This window comes from Chroicocephalus ridibundus, chromosome 1 (genome assembly GCF_963924245.1).
Source record: "Chroicocephalus ridibundus chromosome 1, bChrRid1.1, whole genome shotgun sequence".
Taxonomy (NCBI): domain Eukaryota; kingdom Metazoa; phylum Chordata; class Aves; order Charadriiformes; family Laridae; genus Chroicocephalus; species Chroicocephalus ridibundus.
In genome coordinates, this window is record NC_086284.1 from 206,278,758 (window position 1) to 206,302,336 (window position 23,579).

General features: G+C 40.7%; 1 protein-coding gene across 4 annotated transcripts in view; it reads left to right on the plus strand.

Moving 5' to 3' along the window:
* RELN (reelin) overlaps positions 1–23,579 on the plus strand; it is a 294,950-nt gene that overhangs the window by 25,338 nt on the left and 246,033 nt on the right. For all 4 annotated transcript variants that reach the window (XM_063323481.1, XM_063323482.1, XM_063323483.1 and 1 more), the window contains exon 2: positions 22,689–22,799. In XM_063323481.1, the coding sequence (XP_063179551.1) occupies positions 22,689–22,799 (111 nt within the window). The remainder of the gene's footprint in view (positions 1–22,688; positions 22,800–23,579) is intronic.

The following is a 23,579-nucleotide window of genomic DNA, read 5'->3' on the forward strand; positions in this document are numbered from 1 at the left end:
AGCTCTCTGTGCTTCGCAGAAAGCTGATTCTCTGTATTTCTCCTTTTCTATAGCTAATCAGTGTGGTGTGATCCATTGCAATATAATTTCTTATTTACGATTGTTGGTTTGGAGAGTGAATCCTAATGCTCACAAGAACTATCTGCTGCTTCTTGCTTAAATGTAAAACCACGGGGCTGGGACAAGTGCGTGAGAGGGTCTGAGACCCTTGTTTCTCCTTACAGCTTGCCCACGCTGGTATTTCCTACATCCACTGTTTTACCTTTACAACCACGGTTCCCATCTTTATTATCTGTAGCTTTTCAGTAACAGTTTGCAAATGGATGGAAACGTACTGATGCTCTCAAACGTGCTGAAATTTTAGCAGCTGAAATTCCCCTGAGATCTTGGGCCTCTGAAAAGGGTTTAACCACTCTTTGCCCTTCTCTTGGGGCCTTTGTGTTTCTGCCTGGGGAGGCACAAGGCCACTGCTCACAATGGCCAGTTGCTTAGGGATCTTGAGGAGCTACATCTCAACATGCTTCATTTTTAATACATTTGGCTTTTATTGTCTTATAAGCGTTTGCTGGGTCTTTTTGCCATCCTTAAATCTGAGCAGTGTATTAGATTGTGTACTTAACTGTCTGAATCTTTTTCTCAGTTTCCTATCAGTTCCAACCAAATTGTGTTTTCCCACGTTTCAAGGGGACAAGTTATCTTCCCAGAATTGTCAGCAACATACGCAGCCAATTAAGGATTCACTTTCCAGCTTTTTTCCTATGTCTATTGAAACACTAGCGATGTCCAAAACAGTATCCACTGTTCTTTCACCCGTAGTCCATATTGCGTACTGGAAAACTTCCTTTCTCTGATACTGGTCTGCAAGTCCAAATTCACCTGTGCAGATAACAAGTGTCATTCCATAATAATTTTTGGTTTGGACTCCATATTTTTCCTCTGATACACCAGGAACAGAAGTTTCTTCAAGCCCTCTGTAATGCAGAATCCCTGTTTCTTTTCCTCTTCTCCTACCGCTGGACTGTGTCTGCCCAACTCAGGCTGGTGGCCTTCTCCAGGACTTGCATGTGGGCATTGTACCACATGTGGATGCGAATATCATTGTCCAGGGGAAGATATACCTAAGAAACACAATGAAATTAATATCCAAGGTTATTTTGTTATCCAAGTTATTCAAGTAACTTCTAGGGGTTCTGGAAACTATTTTAACACACATTAAACATGATTTTGAAGTGATTTAAGCTGGTCTGAGCTCACAGGTTTCCCTCTAAAGATTATTCTGTCATTTGTATAGGATACCCCAAGCTTTCCGTTCTGGGACAGCTACATGTGCAGTCAGGGAAGGAAAACGTGGTGGATTTGCTGTTAGAGAAATCTTTTGGTTGATCCAACTTGGCGTCCAGGTGGCTGGTGTCCTTGTGGCTTGTAGTTCTTTAATCTCCTTCTCAAAGTGATTGCTCATCTCGTCAGCTCTGTGTTAGAGTTTCTCTTTTTCGGCATATTCCACGTTAGTCCAAATTCTCCTACCCTCCTGTTTTTGGGAAAAACTTAGTCTGTGCAGTCAGGTCAGGCTGTTAATCAGTTAATTAATTGACTATTCTGATGTGAAAATGGGTTTCCCTTAGTCTGCTGTGGCTGTTTCAATGAGAATCCCATCTATCTGCAAGGCACTCCCTGACTTCTCTGGGGAAAAAAAATCAGGAGTTTCTAGAAATTCTTTTATGACAGTTTTGGTTCATCATTTTGGTTTGTTTTTAAACTCTTTCTGAACTCTTGGTCACTTTGATGTCATGTATCCCTCTGTGAGCATCATGACTTGTCGATTACTTGTATGTTTTTGATGCTATGGTTGTAACACCTCTCCATTGATAGTAGATCCCACTGAGACTACCTCTTTTCGGGACCGCGTGAATCACTTGCAGGAGAAAAAGAAATTGGTAACTCGCATTTTTTCTTTGATAAACCTCCTCCTATTCTAATGAAGTCTTGTTTCCTTGAGTGCAGGGGGACGTGAGATGGTCTCTGAATGATTTCTTTGAGCAACATGAGGGAGTCACTTTGGCCATCGCGGGGCCTTTCCGTCAGCTGAATAAGTGTGTTGGTCTCATGGCTGTGCTCAGCCCAGTTGTTCAGATTGTGTTCTTGCGTCTTCTTTCGTTCCTTTCCTCTCTGTTTTTCATGGAAACTCAACTCTTCACAAAGCAGCTGCCAGCAACGCTGTTTCACCTGTGTATGCCTGCTCTTGGACAACGATGGCCAGCACTGGGAGTGAAGGACCCACTGTTGCTTTAACTGGTTGTGTAAAGGGCCCTGGCTGTTGCTTACAAGCATCTCGTTAGAGGGCAGAATTATTGCTATTTTTTTTTAGTTTGCTTACTAGCAATATTGTGCAATTGGCAAAGGGTAATCTCTGAGGCAGGGGTTTGTGTGTGTGGACGCTTTGGTTGTTTGAGGTCTCTGGGTATGAGTAGCAGGAGCACAGAGCGGTGCAGGGACTGAAGTGGAGCTTCTGTGTTTCATCTGCCATGGGTGAGCGTTTGTGGCAGATTTGGTTACTAGAAGGGAATGACGTTAAAGAATGATGCTTGTTTTTGCTCAAAAATAAATGGAGAAAAAAAGTTTGAGAACTCTTCTTGATGTTGGTTTTTGGTTGTTTTGGGGGGAGGTTTTATTGAGTTTGTTGTTATTAAGAATAGCTGATAAGGGGGCAGGCTGTGTTTTGGCTAATGACCTACATATACTGATTTTTATGTGTTATAGTTTCAATGATAGGGTGCTCCTGAAAGCTACGGTTCTCTTTGAACTTACCAGTCGCATTGGGTTTATAGTATGATAATTTCAGTCTTGTGGTCTATAAGGAAAATTCAGGCAAAACCATGTAGAATGACAGCTATATATTGAATTTATGCTGACTGACCAGGGGCAAAGTGGTGGGCAGGAGCTCAGGTATTGCAGAATCTGAACTCCAAAGTGTCAGTCTAAGCGATTTGAAAGTGAGCATGTGTTCATAGCAAAGGCTTTACACGGTTCGTTGTCTACTTACAATTTCCACCAAACTTCAATGGTTTTGTAGTGTTGGTTTTTTGCAGTGTTTTATCTAGGAATTTTCCAAGGAATTTTTACTTTATTCAGAAGTAATAAAGCAGAAAATTTCAGAAATATGTTTATAATCAAAGTGAGCATTGTAGTAATGGAATTGGCATCATATATGACTCAGTCTCTTTTAAAGAAGGTCTTCAAGTCTTCATTTTCAACTTTAATATGTTTTTAAATGCTATACTTTAAAGTTACTCATAAATGACTATAACAGTTCTTGTATATTGTGTTTAAAATTACCATTATTGGCAGCAGGAAAGACAAATTTCAGAGTGTTTGCTTTTTCCAGTGAGCGAATTTGTGGACACATAAATATCTATATCTATATTTTTTGCTTACCACAGCTGGTGTTTTGGAGAAGATTTACTATACTAACACACTAACACTAATACGCCACAATATCTAAAATGCCTTTAGCATGCCATTTACACTCATCTGAGAGATTTCACGAAAGTATGATGTTAGTAAGCCTTCATGAGTAATCCATTATGCCTAGGAGACTTAATCAGATTGCACATGTACTTACCCCTGGCTTAATAATTGTTATTTTCGTTATTACTGTCCTTATTCCAGTTTCATCTGTGGGGAAAATGTTGAGAATTTCAGTTGTAGTTCAATACATTATAATCATGGTTCTCCACAAAACACAGCCTGCCACAAAACCTACAGCCACAATTCAGATGTTACGTGCAGTAAAATCTCTTGCTATTCCTTTTAAGGGACTGTACCAAAGTTTAATATTTCTGCAGGACTGTTGAGGTAGTAGCATTAAATATTAAAACTTTTAAATGTGCAGAACTGATTAATTCAGAATATATCAGAGCGGCTCATAAATGATTAATATCTGTATTTTGCCTGATTGGATATAATTTAAGCTATGTGCTTCTTCCAGCACTGTAGGACCAGGTACTCATCTTTTATTTCTAGGAATGGTTTAAACATCGTTCCCCTTATTACAGGTTAATATTAATGCCTGGACCTTCCGCTGTTATTGTTCATTCTTTCATAAAACCTACTTCAAAATTGATCACCTAAAGTCTAACTGAAAGCAGCTGTCAAAAGTTCTTTTTAAGTGTACCTTTCACAAAAATGTGGTTCAGTTAAAGCTTTCACAAACTCAGTAGGCTGAAAGCTGGAATTTTATCTTTGCAACACTTATGCATTTTCTTAGAATTGTAGAAGTATTTGGGGGGACGATCGTTACTGAGCGAGTCCTGGACTTAGGCTGAGGTTAAACTTGGATCGGCTTAGAGTGAGCTGTGTTATCTCACAATGAACAAATTACACTAAAAAGCTGAAGTGCCTTCAACAAAAGTACACTAAAAAGCCTTAGTACCTCTGGGGGAGGTGGGATAGACCTGGCAGGCATGTTGGCATGTGGCTGCTAAACCCCAAAGGGATTAAAAAAAAAAAATCCCTGTAGTGGTGAGCAAAGTGAATGAATGATGGTGGAGAAAGAGTTTCCTTTTTAAGACCTTGAAAAAGTTCAAAACTTCCTAAAAAAGATGCTCTTTGCTGAGTCTGGTTATGCCTATGGGTTTTAGTAGATTAGAAAAGCTACCTTCCTGTGCTCCACAAAATTCACATGAGATCCTAAACAAAACAACTTTACCACATTCAGAGACCTGAGAAATGCACCCTGAGTGCAATGCTGCTGGCTGGTAGGGCTGAAAGTGACATCACTCAAGTTGGGTTTAGCTTTACAAAGCTGTAAATTGTTTTGTGTCGAAGTTTCCATTGAAGTGTCTGCCTTGCTGGTTTGTTCTTTGGGAAGACAAATTGCATCAGGAACCATCAGGAGGATGTGGAGAAGATGCTGCCCCTCGCTGGTTCTGGGTTTGGGGGTCTTTGTCCTTCCTGGCCTGCAAGGGCCCAGAGCTGTTAACTGCTTCCCCTTGCTTCGTCCCATGTTGGCAGTGCTCTGTGTTGTCCATCTACGTGTGCCTTTGCTGACACCTCTCTTCTCCAGCACAGCATCTCAGACAGCCTCATGTGTTTACCTGTGGTGTATGAAGGTAAAGATCTATACGGGAGGATCTATTAGAAACTTAGCTCTAAGCCTGGTTTGACCCCCAAACACCCATAAAGTTCATCTTCCAATTTACGACGTCTGTGCTGTTAAAACTCTCAACAAACAAATCAGCAAATGCTGTACAGGCAAACTCTTGACCACACGTTTCTCTTCCCCCAAAAGCTGCTTTCTGCAATAATGCTCTGCCTGGAAATATTTCCTCCACTGGGACTGGTACAACAAGAAAGGAGGGAGGGACCTCATCTTTTAGCTGTTCATTCTGCTGTAGCATGGCAAGGCCCCCACCAGGGCAGTGCCCCACTGGTCTGGGAGGAAAACAAAAGCCCTGTAGGAGCATCTGTCCCAAAGCGTATATGGTCTTCCAGCACTCAACAGGAAGCACGCTTAGCATGCAGCATTAGCAATGCTCTATACCGTTTCATTTTCTTGCTTAACAGGCTTTAAATTATCTTCATTGCATTTAGTGCTTTATCCTCGTCTCTCTGAAGTTAATGGCTAAAGCTCCGCTGCCTGTAATGAGGCCCAGCTGCCTGAGAACGCCTGGAGTATAATCACAGGCTAGCCAAGCAATCTGCTGCGGTCCAAGGTAGAAACCTTGCTTTGATGCAGTGTTTTTTCCCTTTTGAAGAATGCTTCTCTGCAGCACGATGCATAATTCTGGTTGCTGCAAAAAGCAAACTTGAAGCTTAAGGGAGAAGAGAATGAGCACAGGATTGCTACAGGTTGGTACACTGGTGCGCATCCATAAATGCTGGTTCCAAGAATGCCTGCTTGAGTTAAATCTGTGGGATTTTTGCTGTCTAGCTCTCTGAGGTAGTTAGATGTTACCTGTCTCTGTAGCATGTGTTTTTCCTTGCCCTTGAAGAACTGTGGGAATGTGAAGGAGAGGAGGTTGCATGCCCTCCATCTTGTTACAAGGGTGAGGGATGTGATTCCAGTCCTTGGATGTTGTCCTTGGGTGAGAAAGTGGAAGTCTAAAAAAAAAAAAAAAAAAAAAAAAAAGTGTAAATCGCATAATATGACTTTTTGCCAGGGATTTTGGAGGGAGATTGCATCTTGAACTCTGAAACAAGTCCTTCTGCTCTATGCTAGTCTGCTCAGAGACATTGCCTAATGACGGCTCGGTTTCACTTTGACTTTATTCTTTGGGACTGAGAAAGTGCCAAGTTCTCCCTGTTTTCAACAGGATAATATAAACAGCAAAATGAATGCATTGCCCAAGCTACTTCTGCATATGAGCTCACAGGAAAACTGTGTTTAGTCATGTTTATTTCAGTGTTGGCAATAAGGAAAAATATGTCAGATCTAAAAGAGGAAAAAAGAAAATTCATAAGGAGGCATTACAATACAGTGCAAAGTGTACCTTTGCCCTCTAGGAAATGGAATAAAAACAGTTCCAGCAGGAATGATTTATAATAGAAAATGCAGCTTTTTCAGAATGAAAACTTTCCTTGAAAAAAAAAAAATCCTCCATTTTTCTTGATGCTTTTTTAAACTTTGAAAACAAAATTTTTGAAAAGGGGAGTTTGACTCAAGTAAAATAACTTTTTTTGCTTTTTTTTTTTTTTTTTTTCAAATTCATTTAATATATTTTGGGTTTTGTCACCTCAAGATTGAATTGCATTTTCTTGTTCTGGCATGTAGTATCACAAAGTCTGTGGTCAGGCTCTTACTGCCCTTACTCTGTCAGAAGGTTGGACACACTGACTAGACAGATTCGAAGCACAACGAAGTGCCTCCCCTGGGTGAAGGGAGCACCCAGCACAAAGTGTTTGGAGAGGACATTTAGATATTGATGTGAATAATAAAATAAACCTCTTTTTTTGTTTCAGTTCAACAAAATGAACTGAAATACTCAATTCTAAGCTGAAATGATACTTGGGAAGATCCAAGTATTTAATTTTAATTGAAAAATATAGTAAGAATGTTTTATCACTTATGAATTTTTAAGCCTTTCAGTCTTCTAAAATCCCTCCATTATTTCACCTTCTCATATTTGAGATACCAATAAATGTTCAAATAATGTTGCCACTGCACTAATTATTGCTAATATTTATGGAAGAGCCTTATTTAGCAAAAGTACCAACTCCAAGTTTCTTAGGATTTTGGGTAGGAGAATGTGCATTTACCTCTGAGCTAATGTGGTAGAAGATATACAGAAGTGGATTCCTAGAACACCTTTTGTTCTTTTGGGTTTTGGTGGGGTTTTTTGTGTGGTTTTTTTTTTTTTTTGTTTGATTGGTTTTTGTTTTTCTTAAACGTATTTCAGTGTGCTCTTGTTGATTTCTATCTATTACATATTTTGCAAGTAGAGTGCACCCCAACTGATGCATAGACCATGCTCATATCCAGATATATCTTTCTGTATCAACCACTGCTTATCTGATTCTCCTTACTCGCTCTTCCGTGTGCAACACTGGGAGAATTAGACAGAGTCATTCCTTGAATCAACCACAGAATTTCAAAGACAGAAGTGGAAGAAAGTATTGAATATATAATTTCCCAGATGTATGCTACTTATATTTATCTATACCTAATTCCTTTATAGATAGATCTTTATGATGTATGAAGTGGCATGAATACTTTTAATGGTGTCTGGCCATTCTTCTGTGCTTTAATTATTGAATTAGAGGGAGACATTGAAGATGAACCAAAGACTTCTGCCACTTTTTCTCGAAATGTGAGACTTCTCAAGGAGTCCCACTTCGAACATCTGCAGTAAACCCAAAGTAGAGTCTTCACCCAAGTAGAAAATTTCTCTGATTTTTACTCAAGGTAGTACAGATTCACAGTGACCTTGCTTGGTGAGTCAGGACTGGGCAGAATGATAGATGTTCCTTTTCCACATTCAGGCACAGGTTTCTTCTCATCAGTGACTTGGAAGTTGCTTCAAAGTATGGGTATCTGCTGGTGGTAACACAGTGGAGTATTTTCTCCTCCTAGTTATTCTGTCGGAAGGGTCGTTGGGGTTTAGACCTGTCACAGGATGTTGGTGACACTTCTACCTTGATGTTAGTAATCCCTGGGGAGAAGCTGATGGAAATGCCTGCCTTTATTTTTTCACTGGAGCAGGGGGTTGGAAGAAAAACTTCAAGATTTAGGTAAGATGTGGACCAGCTTGCATTAACCATCTTATTAACCATCTTATCGTCGGTGGCTGGTGTCCCTGGGAGCTTATTTGAATACCCAGTTTATTCAGTGATACAAAGAGATGCCACAGAACAGGAGACAGAATGGCCAATTAGGGTCTATGGATTTGACTGTGTTCCCAATGTTGCATTTGTCGTATCACTGATGTTTGCATCAAACACCCTTGATTAGCTTTGCCACTTTTTTTTTTTTTTTGGGGGGGGGGAGGTGGTGATGGAGTTTGCTTTCTTGGTTTTACTCTTAAAATTTTCATTGACAAACTGAAGAAGAAAGGCTAGGAAGATAAAAGCTTCTTCGTGTTTTTTTTTTTTTTTTTTTTCTGGCACAGATCAGCTAGTTATCATGACTCTTGGCTTGCTTGGCTTCTTGTTGAGGAAACCAGTACAAGTTGTTATGGCAATTAATTTAGTTCTTCCTATTACTAACCGCTTCTTCTCTAGGAGGGTGTCTGTGGTAGTCATACATCTTAGTTTGCCAGGTAGCTGACTTTCCCATGGTGTAACTGTGCTTTTTGAGCCTTTTCAAAATGACATGAAAGAATGGAAGTTTTTGATCTCAAATAAGCGTTTGTCAATATAGTAACAGAAGATGCCACATGATATCCCACCCATTTGCCACGTTTGTCACAGTCCTCTTCAAACCCTCTACTGCCAAAAAGTACAAGTTTCATGCTCCCAACAGCAAAGCCTTTAAATGTGATGTATGCTGTAGCTCCGTTCCACCCAACTGACTCGTGTCTCTGCCTAAGGTGTATCTGCTCTGAGCACTGTCACTATGACATGAAGCTGGTCTACTGACTCCTTGCATGAGAACTGTCAAGGCTACGTCAAAACATTAGGGTTAGCATATTTACCATTTTAGCCCTTGCCACTCTCCTATAATAACATGCAGAACATGACTGATCCTGGAGGTACTTCTTAGTAATTGTCTCCTCTGGGATGTGAAGACCTCCGTGACACAACAGCGCGCAACCCAGGGAGCCATAGGCTTGCAGCAAACCAAGGCAGGTGGCTGTGGGATTTTGTTTTTTTTCCAGAGAGCCAAGTGCCTGTTGTTTCTGTATAACAAGATATGAGTCATAGCAGGGACATGGCTGTGAATACTTATCTCTTTCACTGGGATGTGCAGAGCAGAAAGAATTTCAGCACGGAAAGAGGATATGAACTGATTTGTTAGAAGTCTGTTAGTTGCTTGGGGAACTTGTACTGGTGTTATCTGGGATAGTTGTGCACACCAGGGATAAGAACCATCCTATTCCTTATTTATTTATTTATTTATTTAAGAGCAGAAAATGACCATTAGGGAATTAGCTGCGTATATAAAGTATTTAACAAGCACTAAACAATAATGACAAGTTCATCCAACAAAAGTCATTGTTATTTTTTCTGTGTGCGCATGGCTCGTTGCTTTATCAGATTGTTGGGCTCAGATTTTTTGTGAGCATTTAAAGGTGGTAAAGCATCTGTTCAGAAGTGTCTAGGAACAGGACCCTTTGCCCAAGCAAAACAGAGGGAAGGCACTGTATGGACTTTCCCTCAGCCCAGCCAAACGTTTCCTAATCACAACCTGCCACAGTCCTCGCTCTTTCTTGCTCGGTAGCTGACCATTATAACAAACCGAACACAAGGAATAAACCATTCGCCATAAAATGATGTAGCTACAGTCATACCCTTAGGGAGGTAGCCATCAATTACTTGGCATGCCCAGCCTTTACAAATCACACCATAAGGAATTACACTGTACAGGATAAACATATGTATTTTATTACTGTGACCAGCTCTGCCTGTGACCTATTTAGCCACATATCCATAAAGATAAGACAAACAGATGCTGCTGAGCTTTAATATTGCTCTTATTTTAGGAATTTTATTTCTTAAGCATATCATTTTCATTGCTTTGATTCAGTTTCCATTAAGTGTGTTTTTAAATGTCAAGGGACTAGTGGATGTTTGTTCTTATTTTTTTCAAATTCTTTTCCATGTTATTCTGATATGAACCTTCAGAGATAAGTCTTTTTCATTGATTAGACCTTAAAATATTAATATGCCATGTATGGTCAAAGGATTGTATAAAACTTGTTACAGTCCAGTCATCGTTCGTATGCTAGATTTAAGTATAAATACTGCCTTATATTTAGTATAAACCCTGCTGTATTTTTCCCTTATGACTCCTCATTTACTCCATCCTGTCTACTTTAACTTAAAATGTCAATCAATCTCTAGGCTACTTTGTCGATCTGTTCCGGTTTATAGATGGGGGTCATCTAGGTTTTTTTTTATAGCATTCTGCACCAGCTAAATGAGGGACTGTGCTTAAGCAGAATTATTTTGTTGTATGAATCACACATACAAATATAAATCACATTTTTAAACTCTGGTGTCCTGTTCCTATAATAACCAGCATTGTGTATTTTGGTCCTCCTCCTTCTGCTCATGGTTCTCGGCAGCTCTCAGTGTGTTTCAATCTTTACTTTTCCATACTTGTTTTCTTTACTTTTGCCCTTCTAACCCTGACTCTTGTGCACTTGCAGCCCTTTTCTCCCCAGGGAGCTATAGCCAGCGCTCTCGCAGCCTGACTTGGTATTTACTTTGGGGCTGGACGTGCTGCAACACAGACACTGCTGACTCCAATGGGCAGATCCGTTGTGTAGAAGGGACTCCGAGATGAGCAGCTGGGGTGAGAAGGATGATGTTCTGCACACTCGTGTACAGGCAGATGGATCCCTTAGTCTGGTATTAAATAAAAAAAATAAATCTGGGGGTCCAATGAACAGCTGCTCTATTGGACGACCAACGTATTTAGACTGAAGGTTATTTAAGGATTCTCAGGACGGCAGTCCATTAAGCAATCCTGTTAAGCTCGGTTTAAGGAAGATAAGCACAAATATATTAAAGATATAGATATAAAAATATATTGAAGATAATAATATATATAAAATTTATTAAAGATAAATGGAGTCAGAAACTTTATTGCCGACTCTTGTTCACAATCTAAACTGTAAGAGTATGCCGGCTTTAGCCTGAACAGCATCACCCAAGGAATCCACTGGGAGGAGGGAGGTCTGAGGCTGATGAGGAAGAAGGGCCATCGTCATGGCTTGATGCCTGAAGTTAAGAGTGGTCAAAGTGATCATTATTGCCTTAATAGCAAGGTAACAGCATCATATGCCATGCCACTCAAGGCAGTCAAATTTAAGGCTAACTGTGTTACTGTTAAAATGGAGGAGGGGGAGCGTGAGCGGGACAGGACAAGGGAAAATAATGCAAAATATGTGGGACAGGATATTGGGAATGAATCTCAAAATATATCAGTGCTAAACGTGAGTTTAAAAAAAAAAAAAAAAGAGTTGAACCTTAGAAATTAGGAGGAAAGATGTGAAGAGTGAAATGGCCAGTATTGTTTTGCCACTGTGTGTACGATACAGTGATGTGCCCAGATTTTGGTGTTATGGGCAGATCTGGATGCTGCTGCTTGGAAAACTCATAGCAAAACTAGATGATCCAAGGGAACAGTGTATATCCCAGTGTAACAGGAAAGTAAAGTAAGTTTCCTCAATTCTTCCCAAGAGATGGTTGACAGAGATGTGAAAGACGTCTATAAATGTTGAATGCCGTTGATAAAGCAAAAACGTTTTGCCGTTACTGAAAATGCAAGAATTTACAGAAAAGAGAGCTTAAAAAATAAAGGGAAAACATCTTCACATATTGCATAATTAAATCATGGAGCTCCTTGCCACCTGAAGCTGTAAAAGTACAACAAATACAGTTATTTAAATGGGCACTTTAATGGTTCATTGCTGACTGTTATATGCCACAACCCAGTGTACCTAGAGATGGGAGCGTACGTGGAGGGATGCGGGGCTCTTTCCCTGCGTGCCCTGTTTCTTCTGCTCCTCTCAAAGCATCTGCAGCTGGCTGGGCTTGGCACAACTAGGCTTGACGAGCTCAGGGGGACAATTCTGCTGCCTAAATGCACGTGTAGTGCTGTTTGCAATAATGTACAGCATCCCCGGCCCCTGCCTGCCAGTCCACAAGAGCAGGAGTTTGCTGCTTGGCCTGAGCTCTGCTTGGTGCCTTCCTGTCTTCTCCTTGGAGTGCCTCTTTAAGCAGCTGAAGTGAATTTTAGCGTCCCAAATCTTGTGCTTTACACGAGCTAAGGATGCTCTGCGATTCAGAATTTCTGCTCTCAAGAAGGTATTAAAAAAAAAAAAAACAATAAAAATAAATCCAGTGTTGAAAGCTTTTGAAACTGGTCAACACGGGTTGTGTGCGTCACTGTGCAGTCACTGTCACGCTTGCACTAGTATGCAAAAATAGGTACTAGATTTTATAACACACAAACATAATTTTTTGGTACATTAGGACTTGGATAAACATTATTTATGTGCTTTGAGAGTAACAAGCAGGCCCTCAGAGGGCTGTGTTTAAGGTTTCAGTATGTTTCTAGGGCAAATTAAAGAAGTTCTAAAGCAAGGAAGAAGCTGACCTGTTGTATTTTTTTTTTTTTTTAAAATCTATGAAAAATATAATTGGAGGATATAAGCTGTAGGGAATTTCTTTCAGGATGTTTCAGAAAAGATAAACCTATTGTCTTATATTTATCTAGGGCTATATTTTATATTACAGATGAGTAGTTGGGAAAGAACACTGCATGTGCGTATTTTGATTTGAAGATGCTTCCTTACTCTCCAGTATCACTCAAACTCGTGCGCTTCGTGATATTTTCTTATCATAATTCATGTGTCTATAAGAGGATTTGTGTTCTTTTAGCCTGAGGTAGACATGTTCAACAGCCTGTTTTTAGTTGGTGTGCTTCCTTAGCTAAAATTAAGACAAAAGTTCTTGCAAATGCTTAGATATTACTGAGTTATAATAAATTCCCAGTAGATAATTATACTTGCTCTCTTCCAAGCCAGCCTTCATTTTATTTTTTAATGCTATTGTTAGTTGTGTATTGAGTAGTTGTTTGTCTTTTGAGGACAGCAGAATAAAGGGATTTACAAAACTCTTCTGAAAATCTGAACGCTGCAGTAATATTCAGGCCTTTAAATAATTTATTGAGAGCACAGCCAACAATATGAAATTTTCATGTATGGGTATCAAACAGGCAACCTCACATAAACTTGAAAGGCATGAAAAATAAGGTTAGGCTTCAAAATGGAGGTCAATATTCTCGGGCTTAGAGTAATAAAAAGGTAATCGCAATAACGTTTAATCTGTTTTTAAGAAAAACCTTACGTTGGCGCATTTCATCGAAGCATGACAAAATTTGAATTTGAAACTTAATGAGGAGATTGGTGGTTGCTGAATAAGGACACAAGACTGTTCCAACACAGAGCAGTGACCAGGCTTGCTTCATACCCTTTGTAGGTGTTGAGGTCTAGGAATGACCCGGATACTCTTCCCATCTGCTCCCGGGGCTTTGGATAAGAGAAAAAAATACATTAAGACTGGCAAAATATATTTCACACTTATTTAAGTCTAACCATCACTTACATAACTGTTAAAGTATACGTTGTAAAGTTATATTATGCTACTAACTCTCATATTAACAATATTTTGTTGCTCAGAGATGCATTTTAACAAATAACATGATTTGGTTTGTGTTTCATAAACTGAAACAATGAGTGACCAGCCTCATTAATCATTATAGGAAATAGTATTTAGACAATTGTTCTTGTTTTGGCTATTGTATGCAATATAATTCAGTGGTTGAATTTTGACTGTTGGTGGCTTCTGCTAGACACCATTTTTAGAGACATAGCTGATCTGTGTTTTTGTGAAACAGATTTTGTTTCATTTCCAGATTGTTTTTACTGCTTAAACTTCATTACCGCTGTTCAGGGCTCTGTGAGTTATCAAAAGGAGTAACAGACGTTTGCTGATATCCTTTGGAGCTTCTTGGTGCTACAACACTGCTCGCTAAGTTGCTAAGCATTAATGATATATTTGGCATAGCACAAGAAAGAATATAAAGATAGTCATTGTCTCCAATGTCCTCGGGTGAGCTCTGGGTGCTGGGATGCTTGATGCCTGCTCTTCTCCCTCTGATGTGGGTAATGGCTGGACGTCTAAATAGAATCTGGATAATTAAGTTACTCTGGCTTTTGGTGGGATTCATCTCAGTTTGGCCATCGTCAGTGTTGACATCTACAGCTGAGCTTTACAGTCTAGGCTTCCTTTATAGTTGGTGGGGAGAATCGGGCATTTCTTGAGTGTGATTCATCTGGCCTGTTTTAGACATCAGCGTTAGGGTGAGATTTACAGGCTAAATAGGGTGACATAAATAGATGTGATGTTCTCAGGAGCTTTATATAGCAGTAGCACATATTCACTGGACCACTGACTGAAACCTCCATCTCCTCCTTCCAAGGCGGCTACCCCAACTGTGGGAATAGAGAACAAGCCTCTCTCTGTGCCAGCTGGTACTCGCTTTTCCCATATGAAATACCGTGCCTGCAGCTGAGGGACAGTGGCTGGGCCACGCAGACACTGGGGTTTAAAATATTTTAAGATATTTGCTTGGGAAATTCAGGTTTGAAGCCTCTTACTTAGGTGAGAGCTTTAATTACCCATCTGTTGGTTAGGCAGCAGGCTGCTATGGCTTATCCCTCCTCTGTCAGATCTCTGGGCTGTGCCAGCGTGTTTGGTGATGCCAGCTGGAACAAAGCACCTCGCTGCTCAGCACGGCCAAGCTTCCAGTGGCTTTGGGTATGGTCAGAAACATATTTAAGTTAGGGATTTTGATGCTTGAGAAGTCAGGCTCTTGGGTCTGATATTGGAATCATGCACCTGTTCTAGGTGCCTGAGTCTGTTCACGAGTCTAACCATTGGACTCTTCGCTTCTACTGAGACGCAGGCTCTGAAGCTTCTCAGACCTTATGAAAAACGTGACCAATCCTCTGTAGTTTAGGAATATAAGAATAAACACTGGTTATGTTGCTGCTGATGTCACTATCACTGTCTCGTTATGAACTTTCAAAACGATGTTATAAGTAGTGTCTCTGCAAATAGTTCTTTTACAAGACTGATAGGCTACTCTTCGCATCAATGACAAATGATGTCTCTGTGTATCACGTTACTGACATCTTGCCACACATCTGCAATCTATTTTCAGATCTCTGTTGCTCATTACCAATTTAGGAAAGGAATTGAAAAGCTATGGAGACAAAGAGATTTGATGGAGCATGGGGCAAAACCACTGAAACTAGTACCGTAAGGCAAAGCAATACCAGATCTGATTTTGAGCTGTCTAGAGCAAGGTTCAAAACTTGTGCGTTTCTACCCCCCTCCTCCCAGGAGCTATCGGTAACTGGAGTTACTGGGGAAGGCAGCACAGGTTAAGGATGCCATCACTCCACCTTCAAGAAAAGCTCACTGATGTGCTGTTGTGAGTTTAGTGCTTTGGTGTGGGCTTTAGAAAACCATTACTTAAGGGAGAATGCTTTCCGTTGTTGAGAGTGCTGTCCCTCGCCCATGTCTGTCTATTTAACCATGCTGAAATGTCTGTCTTTTTTCTTTTCTCCCACCTACCTGGGGAAAATTAAAACCAGTGAGTAAGAATCCTGTGGGTTTTCTGCTTTTGTTTTTGCTGGATGAGGTGTAGACCCGTGACTCACACTGTTCTTGGGTATCTGTCTGGCGTTTGTATTTGAAATCGCTGCATAATTATGAATTCCTGGATTTTGGTTTCTTTTGAAAATAAAGTGTTTCTGTGAGCAGTAAAAGTTAGTTTGATGTCAGCATATATGTCACCAGTCTTTTTTTTTAAATTCTGTCTTTTTTGCTAATAAGATTCTGAGCTCAGTTAAGAATATACGGTTTCTGGGTTCTTGTAACAATGCATACTCCACCAATAGTTTACAAATACATTTATTTATTGGTGAATCCTCCAATTTGTTCAGGAGCCAGCTCTTCTTCCTGATCTTCTGAGCTGTGCAAGGGAAGTCAGGGTTTGCATGCAAGCATGTGAGCTTGAGTGGTCCTAAGTACGCTGCCCTCGGATGGCATTCCCGCTGCTGGCTGTTTTAGGGAGTGTTAAGCTCTGCTTGGCTCTGAATGTAGCGTGACGTTGCCAGTCTTTGCTGTATTTGATGTTAGTCTCCATTTATTTTTGCAGATTCCTGTGAAAGCCCTGGCACTGTGAAGGGACAGGGGCCTCTGAACAGTGCCATTGCACACCTGACCTGCATTACTTAGAGGCTGATATATCTTTTGAGGAGTCCAGCAAAAAAAAAAAATTACTTCACTATAAGTAATTTATTTCCTAAAAGGAAGGTTTCCAGCCATAGCTCAGGTGTACAATGATGCAATATTACAGAATTATAAGGAACTGTCTTTGACCTTGGAAAGAACCTTTAAAAAAATTCCTGTCCTTGCTTTGATGCAAGGAAGTCTCATTTTGGGAAGTCCACTGTCTGTGGTGATCCAATTCCACATACCAAAATTATTTCCTGTTTTCTTCATGGTATACAAAAGCGCAGTTTTACACTGCGGCTGTCTTGACTCACATAAACAGTATATGAGGCTTCAAAGATGTTTGTCTTTATTAATTCTTTCTTGAACTCTGTTAAATCTCCACTCATGCTGTTTCATGTGTCATATCTGTAGGTCTAGATCTAGTCCTTTTCCTTCTCTTAAAGTTTTTTAACTCCGTGACTGTCATCAACAGCAGCTGCAAATTCTGTGGAATTTCTGTATATATTAGCCCTCTTAGTGACACTTCAGTGATGCTAAAGAGCAGCCAAATCTGGTAACCTGTCAATGATCCCCTTCCTCCACCTGGCAGTTTTTCTGCCTTTACAGTTTAGGTGCACTGACTGTACTTCGAGTATTTTTGAGTATTGGTCAAGATGCAGCTGTTCTTTTCAGAGAGTAAATCAGTCCCTCAAGAGAATGTAAGGCAAATTTTATGCAATTACTTGCACAGATTAGTAGATTTCTACAATACTATATGGTATGTGTAGCATATAACACTGAAAATGGTGAAAATGATGTTCATAAGAATAGCATGAGTTTCTTAGAAATATCTGAATATAACTACAGTTCAAAACACTTTGTCTTCCCTGTTATGCTGCTACTTCCTCCTGTGGTATAACTTCACCAGCTTCTTTCCCAGCCTCTTTCTTCCTGACCTGCTTCCTCCTGGAGGCATGTCAGCTCCCGGCATCGCCGGAGGCACCGCTGTTCCCAGTCCCACAGGAGGCACCAACTCCAGGGCTCTCACAGGTGTGAGGTGTCTCTGGAGAGAGGCTGCCGCATCCCCTCCATTCCCAAAGAAGTAACACCCCAAAGCTCTCCAGAGGCGCCTGTCGTTGGCAGGATGAGGCCAGCCCGTGTGCTCACTTAGCCGGTCTCTGGAGCGGCTCGAGGCAGGCACAGCAGCGTGTATGTGCCGAGCACGCCGGGAGTTGCAGTCAGCAACTTTCCACATTATTTTTTGGTGGAAAATTGAACTGGGGGCTTCATGAGTCTCAGAAATACAGTTGTTTATGAACACAACCGTTGTACAGAGAGAAAGGTAGGGCAAAGGGGCACCAGAGAGCTACTTCCCAGCTCTGATATGATTTTTTTCATGGAGCCATTTCCTAGGCTTTTACAAAGTAAAGTGAAGTTATCCACCTAAACTATGTATTTCTATCCACGGGATTCACGGGCAGGATGGTTTCATATCCATCATGCAAACACTGTTCACTTGATTCAGAAGGTGGAGTAAGAGCTGCATAGCCAGCTGCCATGTGGCTGTCGACCAGTGTGTGAGCCTGACCCATGCTTCGCTCTTGGGTTTTTACAGGTGGTTTTGCATCTGCTCTCTACCCCTGGTCACTGTGTGAGTCCCTCATACCGAAAATCTCCAGGGTTCCCAGGCCACAGCGACAGATCCCGTCTCCTCCTTTTCATCACTTTCTCGCTTCTACTTTGCTCAGCCATGATCTCCTTTTCCCCATCACTCCCTGTTTTTTCGCCAGAAAGTCTCTCTTCCCTTATTCCCTGTGCTGGTTCCAGTGTCACCACCATCTCCATCCCAGTATACTCACTGTCCTCTTGCCCTCGGGTCTGCTTTTGTGTCTGCTAAGTTTAAGTTATTTGGGATGGTGTTGGTCAAACTTAAGGAGCAACTTCATTCTTGTGACATTTTGCACATTTTTCAGCTTTTTGAGAAGTGAGATTCTGCCGAATTGATATTTTTCTCATTAGAAGGCTTAGACTTTTGACAAAGATCCCTCTCTTTCCCCCTTTCTTTCCAACCAGCAGGCATGACTTTCTGCTTTAAAACACTCAGAAACTTACTGGATCAAAACATCATCAGAAACGAAATCTTCACAAAGCAATTCTGCTCCAACAAAGCAGTATAACTGAACTGAAATATATTCCATGGGACTTTTTTCAGCAAGCTCTATTAGTCAGCGAGTGCTCTCACAAGTGCTAAATGAGGACAGAATCTCCAGAAATATTTACATGCTAAAAATGAAAATGTCTCTGAGCATGTGTGAACTCTGATTAGTTTTTTATTTATTTTTGTGTATGTGTGTATATATAAAAAAAATATAATTTGTCCAAACTTGGAGGACAGCTCTTACACTCCTGAAAGCAAAGGACACTGGAATTTTTCAGCCAGGGCAACACAACGTTTTCCTCTAACCTCACCTCAGAAATGAATGAAGTGTTTTGATTGAAATTCCTTCTCCCTTAAATAATTAAGTCAGTCTGAGGCAGACACTTACCATGGGGAAAAAAAAAAAAAAACAACCACCACCCACCAAACCAAAAAGCCCAAGAGGGTAAAAATTGGCAAAGATCTCAGGAACTGAAAATAGAAATGTTGGGCAACTTTTAAAGGAGCTGTTATCAGCTTTGCCTCTAATATTTGCACTGTGCTCTTGCCTGATCAGTAGGTTGTTCCCAGCGCAGCCCTCCTGTGTTTCCTGGGGAGAATTTCTCAGTCCCTCTCACTGGGCTAATTCAAGGAAACCGAGGGCTTCCTACCTACGTCTGCACCATAGGCTACCTGCTCTCACGGGCTTCCTCACAAGCTCCCTTCCCATCAAACCAGGGCTCCCCTCTTGCCCTGGTGCGGAAGCCAGGAGGGTTGGTCGTGGGGTGCTGCTCTGTGGGGGGTTGCAGGGTCTGGCATCCCCCCTGCCCGCCTGAGTGGTCCCCAGTGATAGGAAGGGCTCCTCGCTTCTTCACTCACCCAAATTCTCCTCCCAAGGAAGGGTGTTGTGGAGGATGGAGCAGAGCCTGGTTGGACTTGTAGATGAGACTCACTGCTGTGTCACCTACTGGGTGCCATGGGGTGGGCAGTGGGGCTGTACCAGGACTCCCCTTGCCTGCCCAGCCCCAGGTGCCTCATACAGCTATGCCCCTCCAGATGTTTTCCAAGGTCCAAGCAGGTCTTGGCTTCAGCCCTTGCTCCTGAAGCGCTGGATATTTGGCATCAGCTGCATATGGCATGACCCAGCGTAAAGGAAGAAACAAAGCCTGGCGGAGGGGATCTCAGAGGAATCTTCTTGTTGCTGTTGGAAGGGGCAGAGAGAGAGCCCCCAGTAACAAGCTCTACTCCCTACATAAAATCACGGTCCTGTTGCTGGGCTGGGCATTAGCACCGCTCTCCCGTTCTTGGTCATTAACACTTGGCATGGCGTGTGTTTTCTTTCATTTTATGGGAATTTGATGTATTTCACCACTGGGTAGAGAAAAAAAAATCATCACTGAGAATGTCATGATTAATTTTTTTCCTCTTGAAGAACTATGAAATTATTCTGAAATGTATGACACGTGTATAATAACAGCCTAGTGCTCTGTTTTTAAAAAATGTGCTAGAGGCATTGTGCAGTTTCCCAGAGGCTTAATGAGGGAGCCATACTGTGTTGGAAATTTTTCAACAATAAAAATTGACCTATTACATGCTCATGGAAAATGAGGGTTGACAATCACACAAATATGTCCAAAATCAAATACAGGCATTGTAAAATATCACTTCTTTCCCAGAGAGAAACTGGTCACCTGTTCACAGTAGGATTTTGCATTATATCCTATTCAGTAAAGAATAAGATGCTTCCCCACAGGGAAACAAAATGGCAGCAAAGTACTGGCCCGGTGCCCTTCTATCAATGCCTTTCACTGTCTGTTTTGCCAAGTCTTCAAAAATAACGCACAGGCATATTTTTTTCAACATATGTTTTGCCTCTTTGTTGGTTTAAAAGCACAAAGAGAAGAAAAGGTTTGGCATTATTCGCCACTTCATCATCAAACGCAAGAAGAATTCATTGTTTGCCTGTTTGATTTTTCTTTTTCCTCCCCATAGTACTTATTTTATTTTTTAAAAAATCTAGTGTCTTTTGCTGTTCTTTTAACAAATATCTCAGAAGCGGCCTCTTCTTAAAAATTGAGCATGTGGCTCTGGACCTGCCGTTGCATTCAGGGCAGTGTCTATTGCAAAACACTGAAATTTAGAGTCACGGGAGCAGAAAAGTTGGATTCAGGAATTATTCCGTATACTACTGAATAATCAAAGAAAGGAAGATAATTAAATATAAAGAGTTGAAGAATAAATTAAATACGGTAAATACTGCTCCTCTCCTCAGAACAAATTAAGCCACTGTCAATGTTTGCATGTTCTCTTGATATTTAACAGTAAGTTTAAGCCAATGTGTACACCAGATGAAACGCTAAATGACTGTTGGGATTAAAACCCCCAACTGTTTCACTGCTGAACGTGTATGACAGCGAGCGTGCTGGTGATACACCTCACAGTGCCGTGCTTCAGTTCCCTGGCCGGTCACTGGCTCAGGATGTTTCCAGCAAGGGAGAGCGATATGGGGAGGTGGAACGTGATGTAGGGAAAGGTCAGAGTTCGTCAGCAATCCCTGCCAAGCACTGATCTCTGTGTGTTAGGAGGAGGGAAAAAAGGATTAAAGTATGAAAGCAGAACCAGCGTGGTAACTAAGGTCTTGATGCATCTTCAGCGGTCAAGGCTACAAGTAATGAGACTCTTCTTCAGCAGGGAGATCTTTTTGTGTGGATCTCCTTGCAGGTTCTTTGCCCTTCGTAATGCAGTTTAAAAGAAAAACAAAAGTCCTATATGGACCCTAGATTTGCAATGCAGTTTGTCCACATTTAAATAAATATGGGTAAAGATTGTAGGAAAAAGGTGATACTGGGCAGACATTAGATGTAGAAAAGGGTGATATTAGACAGACAAAGGTGAGGAGAGAAAGAGAAGAAAATTTACCTCATTGTAAAGCTATCTAATTAATCACTTTTTGTAAAACTTCCTAGCTCTGATTTTCAATTAAGAGGTATGCAACCTAATGTTAGAATATTAAATAAATGAAAAAAAATATGGACGGACGGGAGGTTATTATGAAGCAAAGGTTGCCTGCTGCTGTAGGATTAGAGAAGTCACTTTGGCTGTAGAGGATATTGCGTTTATATAATGGGAAAAAGCTAAACCTGTCACTTATAATAATTTAGGTCTTTCCAAGATAGAGCCACTGAAGCTGGTGATAAGAACACAGCGATACAATCTGAAAGATACCGAAGTAAAAATGTGAGAATTAGTGTTTGCAAGAAGTAAATAAATATTGCAAGATTTGTCAATTCCAATAAAGAATATCTACGTTCCAGTGTTACGTGTAGATGCTATTTGGATGACTACTTTACTGTTAATATCAGAATCACTTAAATATACATTAATGAGTTATTTAAATACACAAAATCTATAATGACCCATACACCCATATAACTTAAGTGTATAATACTGTAATATGTATGATAACCATGAATCAGCACTCTGTTCAAGTCCAGAAGGAACAATACTATAATCCTGTTTATTTCACTTCTTTTACTATATTCTAATGTCTTGAGAATTTCTTATAAGCAACGTATTTCAATGCTATGTTTTACTAACTCATTGTGCATTTAGTGCATGGCACAGTTCTCTGCTTTTGCAAAGGCAACTTCCCAAGCAGCCATGGCCATGACCGTCCTTTTGATGTTCGTTTCAGATCCTGTTGTGATGCTCAGTTTGTGTCTGGTGTCTGCTGCAGATGATTACTGGTACATGACTTATGATTCATTTAGGAATAGAAGCTGAGTCAAACGCCAATAAATGCCAGTTGTTTGCCTCCAAAACAGTCAATTTTCTTTAAGTAAACCCTGAGGAAGTTGTGTAGGAGCAGACTGAAACTTGGCACACGCAGCTTGAACGCCGAACAAGGTGTTTGGGCAAATTACATGGGAAAGCCAATTTAAAGTCACTGAAGCATCATAAGTATTGGCAGAATTCAGATGAATTTGCTGTACTGGATGATGGGATCTCATTCAAGTGCAAGAGGCTGCTCACAGGTCATGTATAGGATCTTAAGTACGGCTTATAAATAATTACACGTATCTTGTTTCTCTCATTTCAGTGACTATTTCAACAAGTACCTTCTTTGATGGCTTACTGGTAACTGGGCTCTACACCTCTACCAGCATTCAGGCTTCCCAGAGCGTTGGTGGTTCCAGTGCTTTTGGATTTGGTAAGTCCAATGTAATTTACATTCTGCAACCCAGGGTAATGAGTACTTGGTTGTACAGAGGACATAAATAACAATACAATTAATGAAACAGATTAATTTAGACTGAGTAATCAACAATATGTGGGAGTCAATGAGATAAGGCAGTGGTGGCTTTTAGACAGCTTTTATTTCTTCCTCCACTTTCTTCATCTTTGGTCAGCCTGGTCAGCCTATATACTGAATTATATGAATTTTAAGAGAGAAAATCCTCAGCAGCTAAACTGACTAAAATTGCCATTTCTAAATGGTGTGACGTTCAGTATAAACTGAAGCATTTAGTCCAAGGTGTCTAACTGTTCTTGGGCTGAAAAACTGATTCCTTTGACCTCATGTCAACCTACTTTTTCCATTCACTTAACAATAGCATCTTCCTAAAAACCAGAACGCTGGTTAAGGTATTTTATATAAGCAATTATTTTCCATGTACGAAACCCAGAATTATAGTGAAAGGTGTAGGACAGGTTTTGTAGAATTGTTATATATTTCAAGTTCTGCTGTTGCATTCAGTGGCAGCAGCCAGGCCAGCTGTATTAAAGACAAGCACTTTTGAAAAATCTCTTCTAAATTTCTGCAGGTAATTTACAGCTATACCTTCTGCAGTTTGTTATGTGGTAGCATTTTTTATGTTATTACAAATAATTGTAAGAGTTGCGTTCCTCCAATTGGAGGAACTCGGTGACCCCTAACAAGCAATCTGGGATGAAGGTACAAAAATAGGTACCCGTCATATGTGACACCAAC